This window comes from Coloeus monedula (genome assembly GCF_965178545.1).
Source record: "Coloeus monedula genome assembly, chromosome: 5".
NCBI lineage: Eukaryota > Metazoa > Chordata > Aves > Passeriformes > Corvidae > Coloeus > Coloeus monedula.
Genome location: NC_138785.1, coordinates 11,780,172 through 11,798,358, shown reverse-complemented (window position 1 = coordinate 11,798,358; position 18,187 = coordinate 11,780,172). Strand labels below are relative to the sequence as shown.

At 39.2% G+C, this 18,187-nt stretch overlaps 1 protein-coding gene across 5 annotated transcripts in view; it reads left to right on the top strand.

Annotated features, from left to right (window-relative positions):
- Positions 1–18,187, top strand: part of INPP4B (inositol polyphosphate-4-phosphatase type II B) — a 337,675-nt gene that overhangs the window by 149,128 nt on the left and 170,360 nt on the right. For all 5 annotated transcript variants that reach the window (XM_082281863.1, XM_082281864.1, XM_082281862.1 and 2 more), the window contains 2 exons: positions 3,638–3,756; positions 5,708–5,824. In XM_082281863.1, the coding sequence (XP_082137989.1) occupies positions 3,638–3,756; positions 5,708–5,824 (236 nt within the window). The remainder of the gene's footprint in view (positions 1–3,637; positions 3,757–5,707; positions 5,825–18,187) is intronic.

Genomic DNA, 18,187 nt, shown 5'->3' with positions numbered 1-18,187 from the left:
AATTTATTTTGGCTCTAGTGGGCTTTGTGCTTGGAGCAGAGATACTGAGTGCCTGGGCAGAAGTGTTACAGTTTCAGGGAAGGTAGATGACGAATCTCCAGACTATTTCTATTTTGGGGTTCGATTGGCTGGTTTTTTTGTTTGTTTCCTATCTTCTTATTGTTATATAGTAATTGAGTTTTTTAGTTTTTCTCTTTGTACTCTCTTCCTCTAGAAGTAACATTTTCAAAAAATCCCCCAAGATCCCATGAGGAAACAGTAACCAGTCTTTCACTTCTTTACATGGGCACACACACAAAAGGACAAAGAGCACAGCCATCATGTCAGTGCAGCACAGAGAACAGTGAAATATCAGTAAAGGATTTGTTTCTTCCTGCTATCTTAACTTTTTTCTTTGTTGATATTAAAGTATAACTTACTCCTAATGCAGTTCTTCCTTAAACATTCATTGTATGCTGATAGGCTCAGCAGTGGTGGGATCACCAGGGGAATGGATGACTCAAGCTTTTACACACTGAGTCAACAGTCACAATGAGTAGATTCACATACTTTTGGCATGTAAGTACAAGCTGGCACTTCATTTCACTGAGTTTTGTTGATGAATTTTTCCAGAATTAATTCAGACATGGTGAAGTATTGAGAAGTAACCTGACCTGTGGTCTGCTGGGGCATAGGTTATGGTGGAAAGTGCATTGATGTTGTTACCTGTTGTTACCTGCTCTCATGGTGTTACATTCTCAGTTAAGGAAACAGCCTCAGAATGCTTGCGTTTTCATCAGTTTCTGTTTAAGTAGTATGCCAATAATACCTAACACACGTTTAAATATATAACATGTAGCTGGTCTGCTTTCCTAACTGTGTAATGTTTCACTTTGTCCGGTCTGTTTCTTTGAAGACCTAAGATTTTCAGAGATACTGATAGTAAAATAGTTCAAAGGGCAATAATGCAGCATGGGGCTGTAAAGCTTGCCAGGCTGTGAACAGGATATAACAAGTTTTATTCTTTGGCGTCAGCTTAAAAGTAATCCTTTTGTTAAACTTTTCATTTGGGCTGTTTTGAAGGGAAGTGATGCACCGTGGCTTAAACAGACAGCTTTCTGTGTTCTTTACCAGGGCAACTTTATTGAATATCCTCTCTGACTGAAACGCGAGTTGTGAACAGCAGTAGCCCAGTGTCACAATAGAGATAAATAACACTGTCATCAAAGTAGATGCAGGTTTCATTTAATTTCATTTATCCTTCTGCACCAGTGTCTCCCAAAGAGTTCTGATGCTTTGTGCTGATCCTCCCTACTGGAGATATGCAGATGAGTTATTTTCCTGTCAGCTCTATCCAATGAAATTCAAGATCATGCTGCTAAGCCACCTTTAGACAAGAAAAATGATCTAATGACTGGATTGCAGTACTGTCACAGAAATAAATTGTCTCCTATGCTCAGCTAACACCAAGGTGGTGACCACTTAGTGCAAATCTTATTCCTGTTGTTAAAGGTTTCTCAAGAAGATAAAAGCCTGTGCTCTTGGCAGCTAAAAGATTCAGTCACATCTAGATAACGTATTTGAGACAATCCACAAGTAGATCAAACTATTATTTGTGTGGCTTTTACCTCCATTCATCATGCACTAGTACTTTTTGCAAGAGTTCAGCTGTAGGGCTCTTGCCAGAGTCACTGGTAGTGTTTTTTGGGGATCTAATTTTATTTTTCCTAAGTGTCTGTGTCTCTCTGTTTTTCTCTCTTTGGTTGTGTTTCATTGAATTGTGAGCTGGCTAGCCTTCCTTTGTGGTGGGTGTGAAAAATGTGACTGTCTCTCTGTTCCAGCTTCTGATAGTGAACATGAGCTCTCTTGCCATTCCTCTGAAACTGTGCTACATTCTAAAAAAATTATTATAGAGTGCAATATTTAAGGGTTGTATGGTGGCATGAGATCAGGTTTTGTGGGGAGAAATGGCTGTATTTGGAAATCTCAGTGATCCTCTACTACTTCTTTGATCTGCTCTAGAGAGGACAAAGTCAAGTAATGTCAAATAATGTCAAAAGGTGTCTGCTTTGGCAACTGCGTTTCAGTAAGTCTACTTATGTAATTTTTCAGGTGATGTCAAGTAGTGCTAATATTCAGTCATTTTAATAATATGGCGAGTCTTATCAGCAAAGACTTGCTGGCAACTTGCTATTTGAGCCTGATGCTGTTACATCAGCTGTTTCGTAAAGATTGCATCATGCAGAAACTTTTTTTGCTTATCCCACTTTTTCTACCAAATTATAACAGGGTCAGTTTGAGACTATGTATTAGCAATTTGGACTAAAGCAAAAATTTTAATCCCTGAAGGTTAGATTTAATTGTCTCCCTGTCTCTTTTAACTGTAATAAAAGAGTGGTAAAAAAGCTTCAGCCAGTTTTCCTTTTATTTACTCCAACAGCAGGTTCAAGCCCAAAGGAAAAAAAAAGGTACAAAACAAGCTGAGTTGGTCTTTTGTACATATCAGAGTTTTTCTAGCCTTGGCTTCTCATCAGAGCAAGTTCGCTTGCTGTGAGGATAATCTGACTCACCTTTTGAAAAGTTAAAGGTCAGCTGCACTTGAGGAAGCCCTTGGTAGGCAGTGGCTCATAGAAAATACCCTCAGCTCTTTCTTGACAATTACCCTCTCTGAAACAGAAGGCTTTTCTTTGCTTGCCTCAAGCTTCTGAGATCCCAGGGTAGTTTGTTACCCTGCAGAAAGCTGTGGGTAGATCCCACCGCAGTGTTCACTGCTGTATATTCCTTAGGGAAGAATGAAAGGTGGATGGTTTTTGCTTTTGAGCCAATGCATGTCCCATTAATCTGCATCCCTTCTGTGGAACAGCTAATGGTGCATTTATTTATTCATTTTCTCCTCCTTTTTTTTCAGTGCTTTCACCCTTTCAGTTTGAGGGCACAAGGTGTGTTGGTCTAAAGAATGATCTCAGTCACCTGCATGGCTCTAAGCCCAGGATAAAAATGAATTATTAAACCAGAACTGAATTTCTCTATTAGGTAGAATGAGTTTTAATAATGATGCTATATATGCAGAATGCAATTCCCATTTATATACCAGTCACTGATGAAAGAATTGGTTATGTTGCTGTCTGCTTTTAGTTATGTAGATATATACCTGAGAACTAGTTCTGCTAAGTTCACAAGTAGTAACAAGCTCTATAAGCCAACCTAACTACTGATAGCAATTAGCTGGTTTAGAACGTGTTTGAAACGGTCATATAACTGGGAAAATTGTCAGACAAGAAAGGATCCAATAAGGCTGCTAAGAGAGATTTTGTGGGCAAATTAAGTGAGTGCTTATGTAAAATTAACTACTATTGCAGCGTGTGTAAGTGTGCGTATATGCGCACGCACGCTTGTGGACTGGAGCTGATGAGCCCCTGACGGGGAGCTTTGCAGAAGCTGCAAGTATTTTTAGTGGAAATGAGATCTCAGCTCAGTTCTGCAGCATGTGACTTCCTATTTCTGTAGGTTACTTCCAAGGGACTTCCTCTGTTAAATCGACTTGTCTCCGGAGATTTAATCTGGAGCCGGAGCATGGTCTGCTTTGTCCTGTGCCTGTGACAGCATTTTCCCAGAGTTTGCTTTTGAGTATTTTATTTTTATTTTGTACTGTCTCCAGCATGCAAGGATCTTGTGGCTGCTACCCGTGATCGGAAGCTAAATACGTTTATCCAAGTCTCAGTGGTGCATCCAGCAGAGCACATTTTGACGCGGTATTCAAGCACTGAAATCGTGGAGGTGAGAGTCTTTCTTATTCAATTAACATGTTTGATTAATGTATCGCTCATTTCTTCCTTAGAAAGTGAATGAGGAATAAAACAAGTTAGTGCATAGTCTTGGGTAAGACAAGCACACTCTGGCAGTTAGTAAAGCATACCTAAGTGTGCTGTAGTTCTTGGCATTTAACCAGGATAAACAGAAATTAACTTGGCTTTTCATGAAAGCTCTGTTGTTCCAAGTAGAGGCATGAAGAATATTCCAGTTCTCCAGACATAAGTTCAGAATGAAACAGGGAATGGTTGCTCTCATGAAGGGACAAGGCAATACAAAATAAAGCTGAATTAAGAGTACAGCAAGTTTGGAAAGTGTTTTTAAATTGCAGAAAAACGTAAGTGTATTATGTGGTGTGTTATCCTATTTGCTTCTTGCTCTATTTTTTCCATTAGAGAGTTGATGCTTTTGCAATTTGAAAAATACTACCCTGTGTCTATAATTTGGGAAAAGAATGTGTGTACGTAATGTCTGTGACTTTATGTAACATAATTAATAACTTGCATCACACATTACAACAAAAGTTGTCTGAGGCTGCTTTGCTAGTCCGCACTTTGCCCTGTAAGCATCGGTGTCAGAAACAGCAAAAATGGTTCAGAGAAAATGAAGAGTGAGCAATGTAGGTGTAACTTACTTAACTTACTGGAGAGACTCATTAAGAGCAGGGAAGTCTCATTGTAAACACACACACACAATTTCATCAGAGGCTTGTTTTAACTGTTAAATACAATGAGAATATTTCACGAGCTCTTTGTGTGATTACTTTCAACCAACTACTAATTAAATTATTATGGTTTCAGCCCTCAACCATCCTGAAACTGCTTAATTCAAATATCTTGTATCTGATCAGGATCCTTCATTGCAGACTGTCTGGAATGATGTCGTGCAAAATATGAATAGATAACTATATATATATTTTTTTTAATAGAAGTTGATGCATTTCCTAACACAATGTCCTAGACCTCAATAAATTCCTGAATTTGTTTTGTCAAGGTTCTCAGCTTTGTAGTCAAGCTTTGGTGAGGGGAAGGCAGGTGCACAGAAAGTTATTTCTTTAAGATAAATTACCTTTGTCATGCACAATCCTTTTTTTCACTTAATGGAAAATTTAAGGATACATGCCTGGTAATCTTAGGAAATTAAGTATAATTAAACATTAAGAAATTATAAGCAACATTTTGTATGATTCATTTAATTGTATATCTTTTGCTATGATACAGTTACCTCTGTGTACAGCTTTTAGGTATAATCATAATGTTTCAAAGCACAGGAATGTTATTTTATTTCAGTACTGCCTAAAGAGGAGTATTTCAATCCCCCCTCCACAAATCAATATCCTTAATGCAATACCGAGAGTCTTCATAGCATTTCTATGTGCTTATTATTGTGACTTAATGAAGATTGCTCTTTTTTGTATGTGTGTGGAAGTTAAATCTTTAGTTTTGCTACTTTAAGTGAAAATTGTATGTTGAATGTAATCGTGGTGCTGGTGCGTAACCAGTGTCAAACTGCGACATTCATTTAAATTAAGATGAAATTGTGGTACTTTCAGAAAGTGTCATGGGAGTAAGAAAGGGTTTGGTTACTACAGGTTGTATTCCAGAACCTGACACTGGCTGAGATGTTTAAAAACGTGTTGCTAGGCTCTCAGAAGCACTTCATATCCTTTCCAGTTAAAAAAGTTTCCAGGAAGTTGTTGTGGTTTTGTTTGGTTTTTGCTTGTTTGTTTTTAGTTTTCCTGATAAAGTTTTTTGTTTTTAAAGTTGTTTGTTTTTCTCATTGATTGGGTAATAGTACTGAGCTGTTCCCATCTCTCTGCTGTAGACAGCTGATACCTTTTGGGTTTCTGTACCTCCATACTGAAATCCCACACATTGCACAGCTGTTACCTTACCGAATGTTTACTCATGTTGCACAGGGTACAAAAGATCCACTGTTTTTGACTGGTGTGACCTTCCCACCGGAATACCCCATCTATGAGGAAACTAAAATAAAACTAACAGTCTATGATGTCAAGGATAAATCCCAAGACACGGTAAGTGCTTTGCTTCATTTCTTGCACAGATCTTACTGAGGAATAAGTTTTTTGCTGTGTTGTTCTTTGGCTCTCATTAGCAAACTGGGGAAATGGGTTGATGTAAAATTGGTTTTGTTGTTCTCTTGTGCCTAAAATCTACTTTATCTGTTGATATATTAGAGAAGAGAGAAAGAGAACCATGCACTCAAAATGGGCACTTTGCTATTGGCTTTTTTGCTGGTTACATGAATCAGCACAGGTATTCCTGGCAAATAAAAGATTGCTCTGGCGTGCTTTTTGAGGGCAGAGAACACATGGAATAGACTGAGATAGCACCACTGTGAATAATTTTTCAGAAATATGTTTCTGATAATATTTTACTTATATGCACAAACCAGAATGACAGTAGAGCGTGTCACCTGGGAGTGAGCTACTCATATTTTATTTTAATCTCTCGTGTGGTGATACCTGCAGCTTTTCTGTCGCTGCTTCCATTATTGATTTGTAGCAGTCTAAGCTCTACAGTGCCACTGCTAAAGGTGAATCATTTGGGGTTCTAGTGTTGTACATTCTTGGATACAGAGTCAGCTTTTTATCCTTGGAAAGTTACTCACTTTAACTGATATGTGAGGTCAGTGGGACAATCTGAGTGATTTAACTGCCAAATACAGAGCTTGAGTGCTATTTTATGTGCTCCAGGTGATCTAAGACTTACAGAGGTAGATGTCATGATAGGACCTATGGGAGATGTGTATTTTTCTTCTGTGGCAGTTGGAGTCCAGCTGATAGTTTTCTCTTGGGCATCAAGAATTGCCCTTGACACCTGTATTTAATTAGCTGAATTGCTCTTTACATATCTGTAGTTGGCACCCAGCATGATTAAAGCAAGTGCAAGCTTATGTCCTGACTGTATATGTGTTCATTATCCATAAGAAGGAAATAAAAGGCATAATTCAAAGCTTGAGACTGTCTTTGAACAGCTTACAAAAGTAAAGTTCTATTTTAGAGAACTCATAATTTTTTTCAGGTGGAAAATTATTCAGGTTTAAATGTTCAACCTTTGTGAGCCAGCTTGTTAGTTCTGTCCCCTCACTGTGCTCTTTCACAGGAATGTGTGGAATATTTTAGGCATAGAGTCTGGATTTCTTCTCTATTTAAGAATAACTGGGGAAGGGGCACGTACATGCATTTTCAAAATGTATGTATTTTAAATTTGGTAATGGATTAGGCTGCAGGGGCTTAAAATGGGATCTACTGTTTATTCAATAGAGTTGTGACCTGTGGAATGGTAACAGGAATTGAGTGAATGGAGTTGGACTTTGTCCTTCCCTTCCAGTTTCATTCTGACTCACAAATGTTAGAAAATAATATCCTATCTGTAAGTGATAAAAGTGGACTGGATCCATAGTACTGTTTCCTGTGCTACTGCTTTTCTAGCTGCAGGCTTCTCTACTGCCATTTATGCAGGAGAAGATCTACCCTAGAGAATTAATACAATTTGATAAGCTTTTTACAAACCTGTAAGAACTTTTTGTAACTGTTCCTTACAAGTGTAGTACAGGACTAGAGTCTCTCCCAAGGAATCCCATTGACGTAGCTTGTAAATCATGAGAGAATACCTTTGTCTTTTGTCATAGAATTTACATTGTTCCTATGTGAAACATTCTAGATCTATAGGCTGTAGTATCTTTTTGTAGGAGAAAATATTAATCCCATCTCTGGTTTGCACACATTTAGCATTTTTTACTACTCAGCCTTTTTAAAGCTGGATGTAGGTAAGAAAAAATTAAATAAGAGTTGAGATTTAAATCAAGGTGGGCTGCCGCATATATGAATGACCCATTCTACCCTGGTTGCAACTTCATTTGTGGCAATATTTGCACTTCTGTTTACATACTAAAATATCAGTGATGCTAAAACTTGACTTTCTTACCTGTAATTAAGTAGAAGCCATCACACTTGCTATTAGTTTGGGTGACTTTTTTTCAAGTCTGGATGTTTATGTAGATTCATAAAAGTCAGGTTTAAATGAGCTATAATTTGATACCATTACCAGCATAGCTGCACCAGCACTGACTTCTATGCTTGCTTCACAACCCAAGAAATGGGATGTGTCCATTTGGCAGTAAAAGTGCTCCAAGTGCTGTGGTGTCACAGTTCTGATTCTCCAGTCTACAGTAAAGCTGACTTTCTTGTTCTTCAGAAAGTGCTGCCACAGCTTATGGCTGCCAAACAGAGTCCCACCATTCCTCCAAACAGACAGGTAATCCACTTGGGGGTGGAGGGGAATTCAGGCCCGCTAGGTATGCTCTGCTCTTCTAGGCTGAGCTTTCATGGCAGACACTAGCTCAAATAATTGGGTGTTTATGGCAGAAATAAAGCTTGGATTTGACTGTGAGATATTTCACAGAAACTGTGCTACAGTAATAATTCCCATCAGCATCAGGGCTGTGACACTGCTTGCCTTGTTTAATAAGCTCAAAGTAGCTAATATCCCTTGTCACAAATATATACTTTACCTTTTCTTATTTCTCTTGTAATTAAAGTGCAGCTATAAGAAGTGAATTCTGTGCATTAATTAAACTCAGTAGGATTTTACTGCCACAAATAGAAGACTGTAGAGAAGGTGGCGAAAGGGCAGCAAGTACATCACAGGGTAAAGTGTTTTCTTGGGTTTTGCCTAAACCTGACTCTATCTATACAAGAGAATTAACTCTGATTTTCAAACCTGCTGGTTTTTTACTCTAATACAAAAATAACTAAATACTTCTTGGTTTGTGCACACAGGTCATAATATTAAAGTGAATGAGGATTCTCCTCACTGACAAACAACCAGAATTTATTTTTGGCCTGCTCTTTTAAAAAAGTGTTGAAAATAACCTTTCAATGCTAGTATTCCCATACCAGAAAGCAGATAGTTACTTCACTCTTGCCTGTCACTTAACTTATATTATGTAAGAAGTGTGGTTTAATTATATTGAAATACTGTGCAGCTGGGATCACATTCACTGTACTATGTTCTGACTGCACTTTTCACTTTTTATGCATCTCTGTCTGATGTTGATCATAATTATATCTTGGCTGTGTCAGACTTTCTGTAATTGAGCTTTTTAATGTAATGAAACTGAGGTTTTTGTTTGTTTTGACTAGTCTTTCTAAGTAATTAGTTACTGTAAGTGTTCATGTGAATAGAAACTTTAAAGAAAGACTGTGGTGTACCCAGTTTACTTTGATACAATTATGTACTAGTGTGAAAACAAACCAGTGGGAGGCACCAAGTCAGAATAACAATTTAATGGAAATTAAAGAAAAGGAAAAAAAAGTAAAAGAAAACACTGGTTCAAACTGACAGAGTCAAGATACAACCTGAGTCCCTGTTAGGCAGGGTGGTGGTAGCAGTCTGCTAGAATGGTGGCTGCAGTCCTCTAAAGCGGTGATCCTGTAGTAAAGGGGTCTGCTCTTCCTCAGAAAGTCCAGTGGTGGCTGTGTAGCTCCTGTCCTCTGGAAATCCAGTGGAAAGGGTTGTCTCTGGTGTTCAGAGTCTCAGATTATATTCATGATAGGATGCTTGGTTCCTCCCTCTGGGTGGAGCATCTCACAATGGGGTAATGAGTCATGAGGCCAAGTGTTGATAAGGCTCATTAACAGAAGATAGTCCGGAGGGAGTTATCTCTGAGTCATGTGGCAGGACAATGATGGGCCATTAACAGAACGATAGTCTGGCGGGAGGAGGCAAGGAAACACTGCCCCACCTGATTTCAACAGCTCATGAGGATGGTAATGGAATACACTGCAACCCAGGACAATTTAGAATAGAGTATTTGGAATGTTTATGAAATATCATTTAAATGTATCCAGTGAAACCATGCATACAGATCGGTGGGTAATGCCACATTATGAAAAATGTATAGTGACATCTGTTTCTACATCACAAAGATTTTTCTTCCCATATTGCCATGAGCAAATTTACGTTCCCTTGGCTTGAGCTACACCGTCTTTAGGATTTTAGAAAGTTTGGTTTTTGTTGGCTGGGGCTGTACCTGTTCTTTGTCATTGTCCAATAAGATCAGAATTATATGCTCGTAAACTGTTCAAAAATCACCTTTGTCTTACTTTTACACAAGCATGCTGTTCTTATAAGCATGCAGGTTAGCCCAGTTTGGTCTAGCAAGTTTTAGAGCTGAAGCCGGGTGCATTCTCTGGGAAAATACTGCATAGCACAAGTCAGGTACCACTGCCACATGACAGAGCCACAGAAAATACAAAGCTGATGATTTTGTGTTACATTGTGAGGAGTCCTAGTGACTAATCTGGAAGGCAGCAGTCTTTGCTCTGTGCTCTGTGTTTGGAATATGTGTGTCCTGCAGCAAGAGTTCTGCACTTCACATGCAGTGAAGTTGGGCTGCCTCTTTCATCCACGCATGGACAAGTGCTGGGAGCAGAGGACAGGAGCAACTTTCTGTACCTGCTCAGAAGTTTTCTTTGCATCACCCCTTCAAAGATAATCTCCTTTGGATGGATATCACTACTGGAATTTGTGTGTGATGCTGAAAGTTACACACAGCCACTCTAATGTTGTCTCCTGAGAGCAAGGAGAAACAGGATGTCTAGAAGGTTGTTGAAATATAACACATTTGACAGTCTGGTCTCCCTTTTTTCACTTCCCAAATTTCATCTCAATCACTGAGAATAAAATTAGATTAATTTGATAATTTTAGAAGTAGTGGGGCTAGAAGTTCAGTTTTGGATATGGTTCCCATTAATATAAACAAAATTGCCCAATCAAAATTAATAAAGAAATGACATTTATTATGTGACTGAAATATTGGTTTCAAACGCCACGATGGAGAAAAGCAGCACCGAGCCTGGGGTCGGAGCTGGGTGAACACGCATAGATCTGATCTCTATCACACCAGACCTCCCAAGTTCATGGCTGCTGCTTTGGCTGGTCCCTTCTTATACAGCTTTTGGGTAGAGTCCGAATTAATTCTATTCTTCTCGTATTCATGAAGTTTTCTTGTCCCGGAGTTGGGCCGCACAAAGCCTTTCCTGGGTCTGATGAATTGTCCATCCTGGGTGATGAGTGGGCCATTTCTGCTGATGGATGGGCCATCTCTGGTTCCCGGAACAGTTATTTTTAGTTCCTGGAATGTCCGATTCCTTATCAGATGCGATGTAGATATCAGAGTGTGGTGATCAAGTCGTCATGGTGCAAATGTCCTGGTGATAAGATCCAACCCCACCTAGGTGGAATCCTCACTTATTGTGAAAGAAATACTTTTAGTGTTGTGAAATTTTTCTCTCAGCCAGGCTGGTGCAGGGATTTAGAAACTCGGTCTCTGTAGGGTCTAATTACATTCCAGTTTTATATATAATAGCACGAATTACATACTTTATTTATAACACCATGATATGTTGTAAAGTGGCAATTTTAGATTACTTAGGCTTTAAATTACGTCTTTCAACTCTTGAGGCTTGATTCTTCTATTAAACTTGTTCACTAGGAATGAAATTTTGCAAAAGGTTTTCCCTTGTGTGTTTTTTGATTTTGCAAGTGTCCCTGTTAAAACTGAATCCCGCTGGCGTGAGTGGAAAATGAAGACTGCCCATCACAACAGAGGCATTTTGAGTTGAGCTGTGAAGCCCAATCTGAAGCGACAGCATCCTGTGTTCCCTCATGGGCACTGATCCCTATCACACCACCATCACGAAGTTTGGTCTTCAGTGCTTTTCCATGGCTGCTGAAGAGACTCAGGGTTGGAAGATTAGGAGTGCTGCAGAGCAGTGTGTGAAATGCATTAGCAGAGATAAATGTGGAATCTCGTACCTTGCCTTCCTGCTCACTGCCTGCACCAGAGTGCACTCAGTCCCACACTCCAGTGAGTGCTAAAAGTACTGAAGCAGTTTCTCTTCAAAAACTGAAGCAATGTTGAAGGTCCTGTACTTTGTTTAAAGAAAAACCCACTTAAGTCTTCCCTTTCTCAGTTCTGTCCACTGCCATCTCTGCAGGATTTGCAGAGAAATATTGCCTTAAATTAGAAACTCTTATTATCTCATTCTTCTTAATAGAGCAGTACTGTAGAGTACTGCAGTCCTACCCACAGAAATACTTGCAATAAAGCTTTAGATGTTCACGTTTCTCTTCAAAATAATCTATTTTTTTCTTTTAATATATACTTGATGATAGATTTAGTTTTCCTTTTGCATCAGACTAGATGTTCTTACTAAACATCATTATTAGGATATTGAGGGGAAGAGGAATGTTTTTTGATTCTTCCAGGCACCTGCATGTGGAATCCACCTATAGTATTATTGTCAGTCTTTCTCTGTATTTTTTAAAAGTCTTGGATACATAAAAGGAAATTCAAACTGCTGACCTTCCTTTGGGTTTATATTGATATAAAACCTTTCTTTGAAGTGGCTGAGGGTACAAAAAGGTTTCATATATCTTAGTGTATCTGTTAGAAAATTGAGGATAAGTGTCAAGACTGGTAAAGTTACAGGTACAGACTTAAAGTCCATTTGTAGCCTTACTGCTCTTTGTGCCCTGCTCTCGAAAATTCAGTGGGAGGATTTGGCTTTGCCAAAATCTTTGAATTATCCTTTGAAACCTTTGAAACTATCTACTACTTTTTCTCCTACCCTTTTGTAACTTTTTTCCTTTTCTTATTGAGGCAAACTCCTCCCTATTGCTGTATCTTCAGGGAAAATTGTAACCTACTGTTTGTTAATTTTCCATTTTCTTTTGCTTTTCTACCTACTCTGCCAAACAAATGCTACTGCTGCCTCACATCAGGCAAAGGTTTGTTCTAAGAGAAGACATTTGGGAAAAGATTTGTAAAACTACCTAGCAATGAGACCAATTGTATTCTCTAAAAGTGTAAAGGGTTTCCTTGAAGATTGATTAGAAAGAGAGGAACTAATTAGTAAATGATAACATTTTCCTGTAGATTTTATTTTAACCAGCTAGGGATTTCAGTAACATAGGCGTGATTGTTGTAGTCTCTGTAGCACTGTCTTAAAGGCTTGCAAATATATCATTCTCATATATCCTTCATTGCTCTGCCCCTCACTGGACCAGCACAGAGCACAACAGAACAGTCAAACAAATCCAAGGTGGCTTTTGCACTGCCCTGTCATTTCAAATGATGACTTTTAGTGTTCAAGGGGCACATGCCTGTATGGAAGGCTGGGATATTTTCCTCTGAAATCTGCATGCTGCAGTGGATAGAGGAAACAGCATGGCACAGTGTTTCTGTAGTCAGTGTGGAGCAACCTGACTGTGACAACATGACCTTAAGTTATAGAATATGCTTCTGTCCTTTCGGAGGGTTGATCTGCTTTCCCTCCCAGTGCCTTTGATGCTGACATCCCCTGGACAAGGCACTGGAGGAGCTGCTCCTCAGGAGGGATGGCTGGTGCTGCAGGCAGGCCAGGTACTGCAGCCCTCATGGTACTGCAGCCCAGGCACTGCAGGGGTGAAGGATTTCCTTCAGCTAAATGCAGCAATGTGGAAATGTTTGAGTCACTCCAAGGATAAGATTTGTTTGTTCTTATTGGTAATTTTGTATTTATTGTCAGGTGAATGATCAGTTCTTCCAACTCAGGGGCCTGGGTACCCAGATAACAGCTGGTCTTGCTATTAAAGTTTGGGGCAAAGAAGACATTAAGTATGTCAGTCTTTTCCTCATGCATTGTCTCTTAAGTGCCTCTGCATCCAATAAAAGATGAGGTTCTCCTTAGCCCTCTTTTCATTGCTAATGTATTTATAGAGACATTTTTTATTGTCTTTTATGGCAGATGCCAGATGAGGTTCCAGGTGGCCTTTGGTCTTTCTAATTTTCTCCATGCATAACCTATATGGAATCCTTGTAGTCCTCCTGTGTTGCCTTCCCTTTCATCGAAGGGCTACGAACTCTCTTCTTCTCCCTGAGCTCCAGCAAAAGCTTGCTGTTTATCCAGGCCAGTCTTCTTCCCCATCAGCAGGTCTCTTGGCACATTGGGATGGCCTGCTCCTGTGTCTTTAAGATTTTATCATGACTGTTCAGCCTTCCTGGACTCCTTTGCCCTTGAGGACTGCCACCCAAGGGACTCTGGTAACCACATTCCTAAAGAGGCCAAATCTTGCCCTCTGAAAGTTCAAGCTCACTGTTCTGCTGACTCTCTTTCCTTTTCTGAGACTTGAAAACTCATCATTTTGTGATCACTGTACCCAAGGCAGCCCCCAACCATCGCATAACCCACCAGTCCTCCTATGTTCACAAAAAGCAGGTCCCATGAGGTGCCCTCCCTGGTTTGCTCACTCATCAGGAATGCCTCTTTCTCACACACCAGGAATGTCCTGGATCCTTTCATCTCTGCTGGGTTCAATTTCCTGCAGATATCTGGTAAGCTGAAGTCCCACCACAAGAAAAAGAAATACTGATAGTGCGACTTCTCCCAACATTTTGTCCACCCCTTCATCCTGGTTGGGTGGTCTATCTGTCTTGTTGCCCTTCCCCCGATCCTTTCCTGTAAACACTTAACCCTGTTGTCACCATCATTAAGCTCTAGACAATCAGAACCCTCCCTAACACACAGGGCTACCCCACCACCTCTCCCTTGCTTATTCCTTCTGAAGGGTTTGTAGACATTTGTAGATTACACCCTTTGTAGACATTGATGTAAAACAGAGCAAAGTATCCAATAAGGATTGAAAATATGAAAAGAAAGGTGTTTGGAGCAGTGGTAAGTCTGCCCTTGCTTTTGTGTTATGAAAGCAGGCACTCAGAGGTTGAAAACAGATTTTTCTTTTGAAGTTTTGGGGTGTGGGTTCTGTGAAACTGGAAACAGCAAATTCAGTGTGTTAGAACAGATTTTTTTTTCTCTACCATGTGTCTCACAAAAGTGCCTTTTCCACTTATGTCCATGTTTGCACCAGTAAATGCCTACATTTGAAACTTTGTACTTATAAACTAAACCTGAGCAAATAATTCTATTAAAAATTACATTAGAAACATATGCATTGGATGTAATGTGAGACTTTATCTTCTTGAGCAAATTTTTGCTAGAAGACCATAGTAAATTGCTCTCAGAGTAAGCTAGTTAAATGTTTTGTATTATACTGTATTTTAAATATTTGATGAATAAACATGAAAGGCTTGTGTAATCATTTAGGATTTCCAGTGCTGTTAGAAATGCATGTATCATTGAATTTTACAGTAATCAAAGCCTCTTTATGTAATCATTATGCAGTATTTTACAGAAACAAATTCCCATGTGGCTGAAATTCTCCATGCTTGGCTTTCTTCATGCCAGAAATGATGATTTTGTTTTGATCTGTTCTTTGTTTTGATCTGTTCTTTGTTTTGTCCTGTTCACCACGGATTGTGTGATCACAAGGGGAGGGCAAAAATCCCTGCCTTCTAGCATACATTTTCTTTAAGGATCTCTTTGCAGCTTGCATAGTGATAGTCAGAAAGCCAGGAGAACAAAGGAAAAATGCAGTCTGTAGCGGGGTCAAAATTTAGTGCATTTGGTTCTCTCAAAATCTCAATAGCATAAAAAGTGAATGAACATTATTAACAACAACAACTGTAGGCCCAAGGTTTCAGTGTACAAAGCAGTTACTGCATTGAACAGAGCATCAGCTGCTTTGTAATGTTATGGCACTATGTGGTATCTGACATGTCCTTTCACTGAGGAGTAAACTGACTTCTCTCACCTTGAATTTATTACTTATTGATGAGATTGTGGATTATAACCAAGGACTCACTGGCACAGTGACATTAGTTTTGTTTCTGTTTAGTCTTTTTGGTGGGATTTTTTTCACCGTTTTGCAGTGGTGTGAATTTAGTACCTTTTATTTCCCCCCCTGCCAAGTTCTTTTCATTACAGTCACGGTATTTTTAAAGCAAGAATAGTTGAAGACTTTTATGGTACCATGCAGCTGTTGATGTTTATTCTTGCAGTCTTATCATCCTTAAATCCTTTGCCATATATGCAGTCTCACTAATGTGAAATGAAAAAGCTGAAAGTCACAACTATCCAAACCACTTTAATAAGATTTAATTTTTCTTTTCTTCTTTTTTTTCCCCCCTCCAGTTCAGAGTAGGGAACAGTACGACTTTCTATTTTACTGGATCTTTCTACCCAGCTTTCCCTGCAGGCTTCAGCATATTTCAGTGAGGCACAGCATTTAAGGCATAACCAATGTAATGGCTCATAAAGCTATCAAGATACCTCAGAGCAAAAAACAAAGATCAAAATTAGCAAAGACTCTTCTGTCAGCTCTGACTACAAAACACCTAAGCCACCTTCAAGTGAAATTCAGAGGGCTCTCACTGGAGAGGAAATAGAGAAATGCATTTTGTCTGCAAGTTGATAAGCAGACATTGCCAAACACGTCAGGAATAGTAAAGGAGCACATTAGCACCATTTCTAGCATATGTATTCTTGTGAGACAAAAAGGAAGTTTTGAGTGTGTATGTATTGCGTTAGTCTGACTTGATAACCCCTTCTGGTGGAGGCTGAAGTCTTCTTACTTCATGTGTCTCACTGTTATGTATGGTTGTTTACATTGCTCAGGTTTTTGTTTCTAAGGTAAGACTGTGAGCATTTGTCACTGTATTTTTAGTGAAAGAAAGACAATCACAGGATCGCTGTGGAGTAGAAGTCTGGGTCTATTACACAAAATTGTGCAGGTGTAACAGTCTTGGAAGTTTTTCTCTACTACTTCCACCAAAATTTGGGAGCAGCAGCTGAGGCAGCATTGAATCACAGCTCTTCTGTTTTGTTTTCCCTACTTTACTCTTCAGCAGTTTTACTGGGTGTATTAGAAGTGCATTGAGAGATACAAGCTAATTCCTTTGATTTCAACAGCATCTCTACTATAAGCGGTTGTATGCAGATATGTTTTGTCTTAAAATGCAGATCAGTGAGTTTGCATTGGGAGGAATCCATTTCCCTGCTGAGAACCCTTCAGACAGGGTAGTTTGCTTCCGAACAGAAAATATGAATCATGAGGGACAAATGTGATTTTTTTCCTGTAGAAGGCAGCAGTTAGTATGTTTTTGAGATGCTTGGAAGGCTTGGATTTTGACACACCACTGCCTCAGTGAAATCGAACATGGAGGTCCTTGATTTGTTGTAGTTGTAGATTCTCACTGCCTCTGATCCTGGGGAATAACTTGGCAGCTTTTCAAAGAGAAGTAATTGCAAGGCTCTTGCTAAAGAAATTATCTCTGGATGTGGAAGCTCTGCACAGTTACTGCCCAATTATTGCTACCCTGTTCTGAAATAACATCACCCCTGTGAGACAAGGAAGTTTCTGAATAATTAACTGGGTCCAAATGGCTTTCAGGCTTGGGTATGACAGAAGAAAGACTGTCCTTGCAGTATAAATTAAAGTATAGGCACATATACCCAATTTCATTGAGAGGCTTCCTGAGAGACTTTTCCTGTGTACACACAATACTCTGTGAGATTCATGTCTGAAGTTTCATTGCCCATTAAAACAACCTTGACATTATCGGTTAGTAATCCTCTCCTGGTGAATATATCTGTCTGGACTTAGAATTAGCCCTGTACAGAGTATTTGACAGTAGGGGAGGGGTGGATTCCTTTTCTCTGCTCCTTTTTTAATGTTCCTCAGGCAGTAGCTCACTGGCCCCTGGAAAAAGCTCCTGTAGGAAGGACCACAGGGCTTAAGGTTTTCTTGTCTGTTTTCAGACACATGAAACCTCATAATCAGCAGTACATTCAGTATGAAAACAAAAAGCCTGTTGACTCCAGTTGCGTTGAACTCCACAGGAATAGGATACTTGCATTCTTAGCATTTAAAATATCGTTCTCCAAAATCCTTGAAGGAGTTGAAGAGACAGTAACCAGAAGTGAAGGGATGTTACGTAGTTTGAAAAGGCAATGCATTATTTGCCTTGGTTTTGGTTTGTTTTCCCCCCTTTCCTGCCAGTTCATTTTTTTCCAGATTTGCAGCCTGGTTTCCCTGCTAGGTGTGCAGCCTGTTTTACATGCTTGGGATGGACCATGCTGTTTATTTAATGTTTCTGAAACTCGTAAATGAAGCTTCTCCTAGAGTTACTTGAATTTTTTTTTCCACTTTTTGTGGGAACTCATGCCTTCTGATCAACGAATCAATACGATTACGCAGAAACACCTTATTGTTTAAAATACCCCTGTGTTCACATGTCTCACAACTTTGATACAATACCTTACTTATACACTTTGCTTACTTATACATTCTACCTACTTATACATTTCACTTGCTTATCTTATACTACTTATACATTTTCTTACTTACACTTTTTACAACATAACACAGTACTTATGCATTTTACTTACTTATACATAGTACACTACTTATACATTTTACAGCTGCTGTGC